This window comes from Chroicocephalus ridibundus, chromosome 1 (assembly GCF_963924245.1).
Source record: "Chroicocephalus ridibundus chromosome 1, bChrRid1.1, whole genome shotgun sequence".
NCBI classification, from domain to species: domain Eukaryota; kingdom Metazoa; phylum Chordata; class Aves; order Charadriiformes; family Laridae; genus Chroicocephalus; species Chroicocephalus ridibundus.
The window spans coordinates 72203462-72217498 of record NC_086284.1 but is presented as its reverse complement, the minus strand read 5'-3'; the positions used below and the strand labels follow the sequence as shown (position 1 = coordinate 72217498).

General features: G+C 38.7%; 1 protein-coding gene across 2 annotated transcripts in view; it reads left to right on the top strand.

Annotated features, from left to right (window-relative positions):
- The first annotated feature begins 146 nt into the window (after positions 1-146).
- Positions 147-14037, top strand: part of TMEM182 (transmembrane protein 182) — a 30176-nt gene continuing 16285 nt past the window's right edge. The window contains exons 1-3 of one of the 2 annotated variants that reach the window (XM_063339133.1): positions 147-292; positions 7049-7148; positions 8492-8590. In XM_063339133.1, coding sequence (XP_063195203.1) covers positions 7130-7148; positions 8492-8590 — 118 coding nt within the window. In that variant the 5' untranslated portion in view covers positions 147-292; positions 7049-7129. Of the gene's footprint in view, positions 293-6334; positions 6672-7048; positions 7149-8491; positions 8591-14037 lie in introns of those variants that run through there. The other variant, XM_063339123.1, reaches the window with a different exon arrangement.

The window sequence follows — 14037 nt, the reverse complement described above, 5'->3', positions numbered from 1 at the left end:
ACTATTGATCCTGCTCTGAAGCAGAGGATGGCCTGGATGACTCCTGGTGACCCCAGTCCACTTCCTCTTGTACTTCTATACCCTTATTTCACACACACACAGCCTGTGATTTTTTAATTTTTTTTTAACCTCAGGAGCACTGTAGAAGCTGGAAGTGTACAGAAAGGACTGTTCCTCAGGCTTCCTGAATAGAATCCGAAAATGTGTACCAAAAACTGTCTGTGCAGTAGATGGAAGGAGTTACTACCTGAGAGTGTGATTCATACTAGCTTCCTGCTGTGGAAGGACCCAGGTAAGACAGCAATAAAAATGGTGAAGAAGGGTGCAATTCTTAATTTCTGATTGTTTCTGGCGTGCAGGCATATAACTGTTTCCATGGGAAACTGCCTGGAACAGCTCCTAAAATTAGTCAACTCATTAACTTCTGTGTAAATTGCACGCAGGGGTAAGCCATTCCTTTAAAGCACTGCAGGAAACATTAATGGTATTGGCCTGGCTTTCCTATAATTGAAAGAAAAGTTTGGAGCGCTCACCCAGGATGTGAGGAATTCAGAAGCATCTTCTTGTACCTCTGATGGTTCTAGTTATCTTGCCCAACTTCCAGGGACATGGATTAATTTCACAACAGTCACTGTTAGGACATCACATAACAGTAGTGTTATGACTCAATCAAAAAATATCGTGCTTTCCCATATTTTTACCTATTTTATCCAATGTCGATTTAATGTAAGATATGATGCAGAATGGGCTATATGAAACAGTGACCCACTCACAGTCACTAAAATTTTCTCTTCCTTTCTGTGGCTGAATGAATCTTGTGATGCTTTGCAGGTGTCAAAGTCCTGAGCACAGAGAGGGTATGAGGCAGGGTCCAAATGGGATATACACCCTACAGCTTTCTTCATTCGGGTGGCTGCAAGTCTATCGCATGTTCCTGCAGATGCGTGTTGCACCAGATTGTGCTAATAGAAATGGGAGGGAGAGGCTGTAGTTTTCATTACCTCCCACACAGTAAATAAGCAGAGTGTATGATATAATGCATGGATACATAAGAACGTGTAGTTATAATGGCTCATAAAGAAGACTGTTCTTGTTGGTTTATTAGAGTTCCTGTTGAAGCTGTTGCTGGGATATAGGCTGCTTCTGTCCTCAGATCAGAAGAAGGGTAGTTACCATCATCGATCTCTTCATGAGCTTAGTGTAGCTCATGCAGAATGAACGACTCTGTGATACCTGTGTCCAGAATGGCTTGATTTCATCCATATGTAGAGGACTTGTACTCTCTACAATCTCTGCTCAGGTTTTACATGAGCCAAAAATGTGCCCTTGTGGCAAAGAAAGTGAGTGGTATCCTGCTGTGCATTAGGCGTAGTGTTGCCAGCAAGTTGAGGGAGGTGATCCTTCCTCTCTACTCAGCACTGATGAGGCCACACGTGGAGTACTGGGTCCAGTTCTGGTCTCCCCAGTACAAAAGACACATGAACATACTGAATAGAGTCCAGCAAAGGTGATGAAGGGACTGGAGCGTCTCTCCTATGAGGAAAAGCTGAGAGAGCTGGGACTGTTCAGCCTAGAGAAGAGAAGGCTCAGGAGGATCTTTTAAATGTGAATAAATACCTGAGGGGAGGGTATAAAGAGGACAGAGCCAGGCTCTTTTCAGTGGCGCCCAGTGACAGGACCAGAGGCAGTGGTCACAGCCCAAAACACAGGATGTTCCTGCTGGATATCAGGAAACACTTTCACTGTGAGGGTGACTGTGAGGGCACTGGCATGGGTTGCCTAGGGAGGTTCTGGAGTCCCCAGCCTTGGGGATATTCAAAAGCTACCTGGACATGGTCTGGGGCAACCAGCTCTAGATGGTCCTGCTTGAGCTGCTTGCGTTGGATAAGGTGACCTCCAGACGTGCTTGCCAACCTCAGTCGTTCTGTGGTTCTGATATATGTGGCCTGATTTACTGTAGTGTTAATATTAAAGTAGTCATATCTCACACTAGTTGTTCCAGGCCCCGTTTTAGTCAGTGGAGGAAAAAAAAAAAAGGAAAAAAAAAGTAATTGAGCTTTTAAGGCATGATTCATTGCACATTGGAGCAGTCATCCAAAAATAGGTCGGATGGACTGTGCCCTGGAACTGCCAATATGACTGTAAAGGAAACCTGAGGTGACTGGCTTAATTGGAGACAGCTACCCTGCAGCTGTCTAGTGTTAGGTTAGATGAGTCCCAGCCAAAGATTTAATGGACAAGGTGTACTATACTCTGTACGTCTGCCTGGCGCGCTGCTGACAATTGGTCGTGTAGGTGCAATGGATAACATACCACCCAGCTGGAGAGGCTGGGCAGGATGAGGACCTGAATCAGCAGGTGAGATACTCCATCACTCTTCAGAATGTTTTTCTGCAACAGTAAATGGGCAGTGAGGTCTCAGAAGGACTCAGCTCTGAGGCAGCTGCTGGAATTGTTTCTTGGTGTATAGTGAGACATGCAACCAGTTCTAAAGGGCTGTTTTTAGATCATGGACATATCTGCCAGCACAGATAAGGAGCTGCCTGCCAATTCCAAACATACACATACGACATTTACTCAATCACACACAAACATAAACAAGCAAATAAACAACCTCCCCTCCCATAAACTAATCAAGCTTTTTCTCCTTCAGATGGAAAAGGAAGAAAGAAACAGCCTGCTATTGTTTTGGTTTGGGTTTTTTTTGTTGTTCTTTTCTATTTTTAAATACAAGGAGGGGCTCGGATACTATATTGAAGCTGGAGCTATTTAGATACATAAATAAAATATGCAGATTTAGGAGTTAGTTTAGCCCTATCTATCTGGAAATTAAATGGAAATAAAATCATAAAACTTTTGCCAGCTTTGTTAAATGAGGTTGGAATCCATCCATTATGTGGGGGCCTTCAATCTTCACACTATGAATCAACAAAATCAATGAATATTGGGCTTAATTGGCCAAATTGATTGTATATTAAAACTGATTAAATTACTTCATTGTCATTATAGTAGGGATAAATTTGGCTAAGTCATTGTGATTTTAAAATGCCAGTCGTTCTGTAGAAATTTAGGAGTTTTGGAAGTAGTTGGGGAGTGACCTTACTTAAGATTCAGAATAATGATTGTTTTGGCTTGATAAACCTGACCCTGTTTTCTCTGCCTTGAAACATTCTCTCTTCTATTGAGGGACCTTCAGAATTTAATTGAATTGAAGAAAAAGTGCCCATAGACTTTCTGTGAGCATTCAAGTAGTGGATAACATGAATTTTTAAGCTGACATAACAAGACTTAACAGGGCTTCTGATTCATTCCTGACATAGCTGGGCATAATACTGGAGATGTTAGAGTATTTGGAAGATAGCACTGCCGGAAAATGTGCCATAAATATAAAAGAGAATAATTAAATTAGATCCTCTCAGGATGAACATGCTGAACTGACACCAGAGTGCATGTACAGTATATTAAAAATAAATACTTGTACTGCACAGGCAGTGATTCAGCTGTCATTTGAATTCAGTGAAACTTTTCATGCAAACTGATTTCAATGAAGCTACTCATGAGAGTAAGTTATTCTCATGCAGAAATGGGTTCACGGAGTCACCGACGTATTTCTGACCTGAAGCCACGTAGGTGTAATAAGACTGAAACCAGCTATTTTGTTTCTTTGATTATTTGTGGTTCAGTAGCTGAGTCAAGTGGTTGGAGTTCTCTTTTTACTTCTGAGGCAACATTGAAAAAACCATTTCACCATTGTGTGACACGGTTTCCTTAGTTACAGGTATGAAGAGTAGTGCGTAACTATCTTTGAAAAGAGCTTTGAGAATTGTAGAGTAAAGCATGAAAAATATTTTTATTATTTTCGCTGTCGGAATTCACCAACTTCAGGTTTGTCCCCTTTTGCAGTACTCATACATACATAGGTCTGTCCAATTGGTATCTTGGAGGTTATAAATTCATATCATTGTAAAAATAACATTATTTAGGATGAGCCAAATGACATTATATTAATTTAATTAAATTTTATCTGTTTTTTTTAAATGGTTATCATGAACATGTTGTGACTATCTACATCTCTGGATTTCACTAAATAAAATGTCTTGGGCTTTGGGACAATGTTTTGTAAGGTCACCCATACAACAGCAAAGTGGTTGGGAACTCCAGCCCACTGAGTGGGTTTCAGTTCCAAATTAAGACCTTTGCATTCAGACTTCTCTGTGTGAAACAGGAATCTGTGCTGCCGTTAGAGTTGATGGACATCTTGTTAAAACACTCAGTAGTGCCTCCAGAATGACCTGGCCAGCTAATGGAGACTGGTTTCAGCGATCTAAACAAAGGTATCTAGCATCACTTTTAGGTGGTGTGAACCTGGCCTGTGGTTGTCATTCAAGAAAGTTGTGGGTCCCCTCTGAGTCCCTTGTCATACCTGCCTGCCACATGTAGATGCCTTAGACATCCTGGAGCATCTAATGGTGGGAGATGACAGTAAGGCAAATGTATCCCTCTGTCCATGTTTGATTCAGTCAGCATCACGTGGGCTCCTAGTGACATTTGAGGTTAAAGAAGGTGCCTAAGACCCCTGTGTGGGGCTGGCAGATATGGTTAAAACGGGGAGAGAAATATACCTTTCTGGAGTGGCAGCTGAGAGCTAGTAGGAGACCCTGGGAACTAGCTAGAGCTAGGTGTCTGCCTGAGTGACTGAACTGAGCTCCCCAAGTCTAATCGAGGTTGTGCTGAACCGCTCTCCAGGCTCCACTGACTGTATTGACTAGATTGCTATTGATTATAATGGAAAGACATCTAGCTCATGTGAAATTGTCTAAATTTGGGCATGTTAGTCCTGAACTGAATTCTACCTTGCTTTTTTCCTTTTTTTATTTTTCTATTTTGAACTATATTCTATTTCTATTAGAATAAAATCATAGAATCTAATAGAATCTAATAGAATCAAATAGAATAAAATAGAATGGAATGAAATGGAGTGGAGTAGAATATTTCAGTTGGTAAGGGACCTACAACAATCATCTAATCACCTGCCTGACCACTCCAGGGCTGACCAAAAGTTAAAGCGTTATTCTAACCTGCAAGTAATGCTTTTCTAAAATATGCCTTATTTTCTTTTATAGCCCATTCCATGTGTTCTTCTTTTTCCCAAAGTCTTTTTTTTTTTCTTTAATGACATAGAGAACAATAAAACATCACTTTCCCAAGTGATGTTTCCAAACATCACTTTCTGCTATAGCAAAGTGAACTGCATCAGTGGCTGTCAGGGAAAGCAAATATGGCAAAAAGAGTCTGTCTGACTGAAAATTCATTTACTGTTCTGCATACACTGAAACTGTGCAGTGCAAAAAGGCCACAAAATGTCAGAAGTGCTTGTGTATGAAGTTAGTATAGTGTCAGGTTTCAATAAAATATGACTTGTAACAAATGCAAATATGATGTTAAGCGGATAATGTAATGTTATGAAAACACGCAGGACACATCTCTGGTTCATCTGTCTGGAAATGAGGAGATGTGGTAGAAACAGTCTTTTCCTTTCTCTCCCTCAGCACACTGCTGCACTGTCCAAACGGATACTGGAAGTAGGAGTCCCTCTACCTGGAGACCTAAGTCTGTTACAATAAAATTTTGTGACAAATGTGTTCTGGAGTAAACTGACTTCATCCTTCTCTTGCTCCCAGCATGTCCCAGCATGGGAAGTCAGTGGAATGTTTTCTATTGTGGAAATAGGAATTTTAATAGGAATTTTTAATGGCATGCATTTCTGATATAGGCAAATAAGATGCATCTGAATAAATAAAGCAGTTAAATGCTTAGTTTAGTGTTGTTAAAGCTATTTCTTTAACAGTAAGATGTAGATTTTAAAAGCTAACTGGATTTGTAATAAAAGTTAGGATCTTTCAAAGGCATCTCTGCAATTTGGCTAACAGGTTTTCAAAGCTCCATAAAAAAATCTCAGCCTTCATTTACTAACATGACTTAACAGTAATGTCCAAAGTGTTCCATGTGCGTCCTTCCCCACTAGCAGCCAAGGAAACATTCACCACCAAGCCTGAGCTTTGGAAGTCCTTGCTGCTACTATGTGCCCTGTAACGCAGTTCACATGGACGGACAGAGCCATTGCATCTCCATCACCATCTCCACTGATGTTGGTGCACCAGCTGCAATAATATTTCAAGTCAATCCCTGCTTAGTTAGGGGAAGGTCGGCTATTTCTGACTGACCTCACCCAGACAGAGAAACAGAATGAAGCTCTGCCATCAGTGTCCTAAAATAGAAGGCCCTTTTCATCTGTCAGGCTTGAGTCAGCCACATGGAACACAAATTAGGAGACACAAATCGACTTACAGGGCATTGGGAAGAAGGGCACAGGCAGAAAGTCAAGTGAAGAGAAACTTCTTCAGATATGAGCTGTATTCTCCAAACAGCTTTTTAGTTACTTTCCCAATAATTTTACTGCTTCCTCTTAAGTAGTTAAGTTTTTGTTTTTGTTTTGTTGTTTGTTTGTTTTTTTTAAGATAACTGCGGTAATGAAACTGAGTGTGGGGATATTTTTTGGAGGCTTCTTTGCGGCTCTGGGGGTTTTGCTTTTTTTGGTGGCATTTGGAACTGATTATTGGCTTCTTGCTACAGAAATAGGAAGGTGCTCAAAAGCACCTGAAGATGCTGGGGTTAGTATGGACACTTTTATTTGTAATGAGAATGATATATGTTTCTTGGATGTGTTTTTTTAAGACTTTACTTCTGTATGAACTTTTCAATATACTCATTTTGACATTCTAAAGGCTTACAAGCCTACTTCAAAACCTCTTGTAACCAGTTGTATCTGAAATGAATTTGTCTTTTGCGATACTACTTCTGCAATACGACATTCTTTCAAAGGAAGTATGACTGTTCAGATATGCTATAGCTAACCTATATTCAGACAGGCTGTGTTTCATAATGATGGTGGTGTTTTTTACCTCAATATCTAATTTCAGTTGAACTTGAGTCTTTCAGCCATTTAAAAATTGTAAGGTAATGGCGGCTTTTTTTTTTTTCCCCATAGGGAGAGAAGGCCACTTTCCATCATGAAGGTTTCTTCTGGAGGTGCTGGTTTAGTGGAAATGTAGGAGAAAATAATGCCAGCATGTGGAATTTCTGGTATAGTAAGTAACCTTTTACAATATCTACAGTAGTTTGTTCTCCAAATTGTTGTGGGATTTTCTTCCGTCTTATGAATCACCAGATTTCATATGGCTTCTTTGGCGATTGGGTTCTTCAACTACCCTAAAATAAATTCTTTACGTTTTTGTAATCTGTACTAAAGGAAACCCCAGGACAAAATGAGACATGTTTATCAATTTATGCTGTGGCTGCCCTGTTAACCTGAGTCCATTCTTATCAGGACAGTCTCTTGCCACTTATAGTTAAACAGAGAGTTTATTTCTATAACATAGGGAAAAAGAGCTTGATAGTTAGGATCTTCCATGAATTTTTGCTTGGAGAGTTTCTCCAACTAGTTCTACGAGTGGGTTAAGGAGGGCATGGGCAACTCCACTGTGAAAATGGTGTAGGACGCATTATCTCCAGAAAAATTCCTCTACCAAATTCACAGATGACCCTTTGCTTTCTTTCACTATGTGCCAGGATTCTGGAAGATCAGATAGTATTTTACAACCAAAAGTCTCCCATGAAGAAGAGGTCAAGTAAAACTCCTTTTCCTGTCTTTAACCCTTCCTCTGAGGTGCAGAGATCCCTTTCCTTATTGCAAGACTTCCACAGTCCTTGTGAAAAGCAGGTGCCATCATACAAATTCGACTTTAATAACCCGTATTTTGCTAAACATATTGCTTGGTCTTAGGTGTCAAATATGATATTCACTCTAGTTAATTTCCCCTTGTTATTTATCTGGAGAATTCTGTGGTCAGGAATCTGAAATTTAAATGTTGTTTAAGGTATAGTCAGCCTTTATCTTTCCCAAGAAAGAAGGTGATGTTTTTATAGGCATTTAATATAAAGGATGAAATTACCCTTCTCTGGGGATATTGATTCCATAGACTAAATTCATATTTGTTGAAACTGTAAACTTTCTGAAGATGCTTGATATTTTTCATTGTTCTTTCACAAGAGAAAAAGTAATTTCCTTTTTTTTTTTGCTGTGGCACATGCGATAATGAGACGGACATAATTAACCCTCACAAGAGAAAGGAGAAAGGTACATATGCATATAAAAGCATACGTATGCATTGCATATAAATTGCAGTGTGCCTTCAGCAAGGCCACTTTACTGTTCCCGTAGTACAAATCTGTGTTGCCCTTTAAGGAATATCCTTGGCTGGAGAACAATGCTGGTATCTCTTACCAAACCAAATCCACTGTAAGCTATTGCCTGGGAAAGAACCTGGAATCCTGACTTACGAAACTCAGTTTGCCCATTTGAAGAAGAGGCTTAAAATATTTTATTGTTAAGGCAATGAAATATTCATCTTTATCTTTCTTTCACTTTTAGCTAACCAGTCACCTTCTAAGAATTGTACACATGCTTACCTGTCACCATTTCCTCTTATCCGAGATGAACACAACTCAACCTCCTATGACTCTGCAATCAGTAAGTATTTTTTTGGCTGCAAATGGATACAATGCCTATGGTTTCAAGAAAACAATTTGGATGGTTCAGTATAAAACAGCCTTATCGCTCCACACAGTTTAATTAATAGAGTTTTGGGTGTTTCATACTTGTCATAATTTTACAACATGCATATTTAAGCCACTATTTAGCAAAGCACTTAAATGAATGCTTGGCTTTAAGCATGATGGTAGAATGGAAGTCGTTTCTAAAAAAAGAGACATTTCCGTTTTAGTGCTTTTTTCTCCGACATAAAAAGTATCTTCCTTGAGCTGAATGCATTAAACAAGTGCTTCTTATGTATTCCAATAAAACTGGTTTGTTTGTTAAATAAATAACAACATGTAAAAATATATTGCATTTTTACTTTATGAGGAAAGAGGAGAGGGGCCTTGGTACTGTCTGAGCTTATTCAACTAACTCAAATATACTGCACCGACTGCTGGAAGTGCCAGCTTCTCTCCATTGACGCTATCGGGAGCTGAGGCACTGAAATTACTCTGAACAGTGTGTGCCATACATGAATAATGTAGCCTAAGACTGTAGCAATGGGCAGTTTTGTTTTGTGAACTAAGCTCTTTTTAAATATATATATATATATTCCCTATAATAGTTCATAATACTTACTATGTTACACTGAGATATTAACACTGAGAAACACTAGTGCAGTAACAGAGATACATATACACATATATATATGGAAGATACACAGTAATTGAAAACCTTATGTTTGAATAATGCCTGGAAAGCTCTGTTTTTACAGCTCTTCAAAACTACTTAAATATTGGTCACATTTCATCAGATCAAGGGCTTTATGCAAACGTATTTGAAGTAAATAACTTCTGATACCTATTTCATATGACTTTTTAAATAACCTGTGACGTGTGGATTCTGCTTGTCTCTGAACTCACTGACTCAGTGACTTAAGTGATCCCCTCCTGTCCCGAAGCTGTAATTATGCCTTTGCTAACTTTGAAGTGTCTTCAGAATCCAATTTTTATGCTGCAGACTTGAACAAGAAAGTTGACTGATCATGGTTCTCTTAATCTTTAGAAATTATGAAGTGTTTGTCCAGGAAGAATTCAGACCTCACCATTCAGAGATGCAATCTGTAACTTCACAGCACATCTAGAACAGTTTATCTTTCCATTTGAAAGTGACAGTCATCAGCTCCTAATAATCTAGACAGAGTTTGTATTCCACCATTCACTCATACATTCACGAAGGATCCTCGAATTATATTGCATGATTACACAGAAGTGGACAAACAAAGAATATGGAAAGGGGAAGGAATATCATCAAAAGTTTAATTAATTTTAGTTAATGTTTGCCAAAAGAGCCACTGCTCAAATATAATTTTCCTATCTATATTTCATATTAGGAGATTAAAAATAGACAGAACTGTACTATAGATGCTGGCCCAGGTGGAGTATATTCAGAGCCATTCCTGCTATATAAATAGATACAGTTGGATTGCTTTCGAGCTCATTAAAACCGAAGAGGGGTTTTTTATGCCTCCAGTTCATTTGCAGCATCCAAGCTGAGCTATTTACTAGAGCCAGGTATGCTTGTTCAAGAGTCTTTCACAACCTTTTATGAAGAAGGTTATGTCATTGTCTCTTCTGTTAGTTCAAAACTTGTTTCTCCTTTAGTCTAGTCTGACGGTCCTGCCCATGGTATTTGGCAAACAAGTTTTTAAAACCTAGCTGCAACTGCAGTTGCTAAATTAAGAAATGCTAGAAGGTTATTATCTTCTTCTTGATTCAGTGGAGGAAGTGCTTCTCTGTACAAGCCAGTGGCAAAAGCCCTCGGTTTGATTTCATGAAGAACAAGATTTCATCAACTATTTGTATATCCAGTTGGCTGCACCTAATACCTGTTATCAGCTAGTTTAGTTATCAGCTAAACATAGAACAAAAAGGAGCTACCAAAATATTGAGGTTACTGTCCCTCTTTTTGGTTCTGCTGATGTTTCTTGATACAATATTGCCATTTTCACGGCTCATAGCTTTCTCAGTATATTCACTTTTGGGGATAAAAAAAAAAATCTCCCCCACAGAAACTGTTTTTGTGAGTCCCTGAAGTCCTGTTTTAATTAGGAGTGGATAAGAAGAAATATTCTGTCATTTGAAAAATACTTAACTTGCTCTGTCATAGAAAAATAAACAGCTGAATAAAAAGCTTTAAACTTCATTAGAAAAATCAAACATGTATGCACAACACATTTTTCTAAAAACCTCTAACTTTCTGTTAACAGAACTGTTCGTTTCTGAGCAAGCAAAAGCATGTGACCTCTTTCACAGACTGTTTGTCTTAAGAGACTTTGGGACCTTATCGGAGATATTTGGATTTAACTGCAGCCCCTAGTGGAAACACGAGTGTGGTTTGTTGGTGGACAGCCACGTTACCAGCCAGTTAGAAGGGCTCAGGCAAAGATAAGTTTGCTGAGGAGCATAAATTCCCTGATGATTTTCAGGTGCAGTGACTGGACCAAGTTCTCTGTTGACAGAACTCCTTTGGCTTTAGTATCAGTAGGAATATGGCTCAGAGCTTTTCTGGGCCAGAATTCAAAGGAGGCTCAATCTATCCCCTCTGAGCTTATTTACATCTTTCTGTCTGTTGATTTTATGGCATTTGTGTGATAGTGCCCAAAAGGCTCAAACACTGAAGACCTTCAAGTTTAGTGTTTTAGTACACTTTACAAAGCTTTAGACCAAAGGCTTGGTTCATCCTGCTGTGCAAACCTCAACTATGAGCTCTTGATGTCGAGAATTATAGCCTTAGATGGAAATGTAAAGACCGAAGAGCCTATAGTGATGCTTACATTAGAGATTTGAATGCATGTTTTAATGTCTTATGTTTCTTTTCATCATTACTGCCAGACGCATGATTAGTTTCGAAGGGTTAGGTAGCACTGCATTGAAACTGCAGCTTTCTGCATCTTTTAATCGCAGTCACAATGGTTTTGTTCATTCACTGGTTTTGTTAAATATCTTGGTGGAGTGGGGAGGACTTCACCTACCTGCAGTGTAGGGTCCAAGCTGTGCTAACCATCATTTGTGCTTAATGCGCTTACAGAAATTTGCAGGCCGTGTCATTTATCTTAACCTGAAATAGGCGTCTGCATGAACTCAGGGGAAGTCTGACTGGTGACTTTCTGTGATGGTACAGTGGTTTATAGTGACAGCTATTACAGCGTGCAGCTATTAAGTAGACACAGACAGCACCTCATTGTGTTGCCAGCACATTCATTTATATGATGATTCACAAACATACGTGCAACAAACTACAAGCTAGGAATAAAAAAAAATAAATTAGCCCATACAATAAAACTGCCAGAGTAGTGACCTCTGCATTCTAAAGTAAACATACATTTGTATAATCATAATCAGACTGGTTATCCTGTCAAGCTGTTTTGAAAGCATAATAGTATAGTACTTAAATAATAATTCACTGCTAGCTAGATTAATGCATAGTATCCTGTCATTAGATTATTTAACACTGACATTAAAGGACTACCACACTTTTATGAAACTCTTTTACTACAGGACAATATTAGGCCTTGTTTTGAAAAATGTGCAAAGTGTTTACTCATACAAGTAGTCCTATGGCTATAGTGAGATTATTCCTAAGAAAAAGAAGTGTAAGATCTAGCGCTTAGTCAAGTCATTAATTTTATTTTTGAGGTGTTTTTTTTCAACTTTATTTAGAGATAAACAATAGTGTCTTAACTGTTGTAAATGGCCCCAGCGCCTTCTGAAGCTAATTTGGAAGCCATTTAATGGGGCTGTGCTGACACATTAGTTTAGTGCACTGATTTTCAGCTGCTAGTACTTTTTTTCCTGACCATTAGTATCTTATTTTGTCCAGCACTGGGCACATTGCCAGCATTTGCAGTAGAGCCTAATATAATGTAGAACACAGAATGTTTATAGGACTGAAGCAAAATTCTCGTTCAGCAACTATTACATCTAAAATAGTGTGATCAAATTTATTGGCAAGTTTGTTACTGGACTGAAATTAACCTAAAGTAATCTACAAAATATCAGCAATGAAATCTGAAAGTAAAAGTTGTACAGTGAAACGTTAGCAGTAGCCTATTTCTAGGGCAAAAAAATGCTGTCATGTAATACAGTCACATAATTACCCATAAGAGATTGTAATACAGTACATTTACTAAGGGAGAACTCCCCAGCCACCAAGCAGTGATAAAGCAAGGAGTATTTAAAAAAGCAATGTATTCATACTGTGAATATTGTATTTGTTTTACTGTTAAGGCTATTAAAAAAAAATATTACTACTAAGGGATAGTAAAGGGTACTGAATGAAACTGGGAAAAGTTTTGCAAGGTTTATCGTGTTGTCAGGTGTGTCTCCTGTGCTGCTGCTGAGATCTGTGATCTCATTTACGGCTGCTTATCTGCAGAGAAGATACTCCTGATTTAAGGCAGTTCAGGGACTTCACCTTTCACTGTATTTTATACTGTGTGTGGCAAGGCTCTTGTCAAAACTATTTTGATATCTCTTAAATTAAATAGAGAGGTTAAAAAGACATATTCTAAAATACAATCCACAGTCAAATCACAGGAAAGGTTCACTTTAGGATGTGAGTTTGTGGATGAAAATTCAAAGCAAATTTCCAAGCCATTTTTCCTATCCTTAGTAATGTTTATGCAGCATTTACTCGCATATGCTTCAAATAGTTTTTCAGCTTTGTAGTGCTTAATAATTTGTGTTCAATATGGAATTTGATACTAAGTGGCTGGGCTTTTTTTTGATAGGCCATAGAAAATGTATGGGCTGATGGCTGAGATTTAAAAACACTTGAAGTCATCAAGGGCAATAAAATATGTGGTATGTTTTCATGAGGTTGGTGTTAATGTCTCCAGTTGTAGATGGGTGTATCATTGTGTCATTAGTTAACCTTTTCCTGAATAACCCATTACGGAGCTTCAGAGGTGTGCAGAGATACTATGCAACAAGCGTGCATTGCAGATGTGACATCTTAAAATACGAGTCTGTGGCTTCAGTTTGTAACCAATGCTGGGATCTACTATATTAGAAAAGGGTGCTTTTGATAATTTTCAGCCATTTCTCCAAAATTCAGTCCCTTAATCAAAACTAGATACTTCCAGTTTTCAAATGATGCAGAAGTCTCCAGAGGAATCCAACTTAGGATCTTTAAGGAGAAAAGCAAGTAGCAAGGGAAAATTACAGGTCATGCAATTTTGGAGGCATATACTGCAGCTATAACGTTCCGATGGTATACAGGCCAAACGGTGTAGAGCTCAAAGACAAGCAGTACTATTTTATTTTTAGGCCTGCCTGTCACTGCCAAGGCAAATGTTGTACCCGATGAAGGGGCAGCTTACCAAGACAAGTTACAGAACCTTCTGTTTAGCACTCTCGCAGCACAGACCAATGGTATCT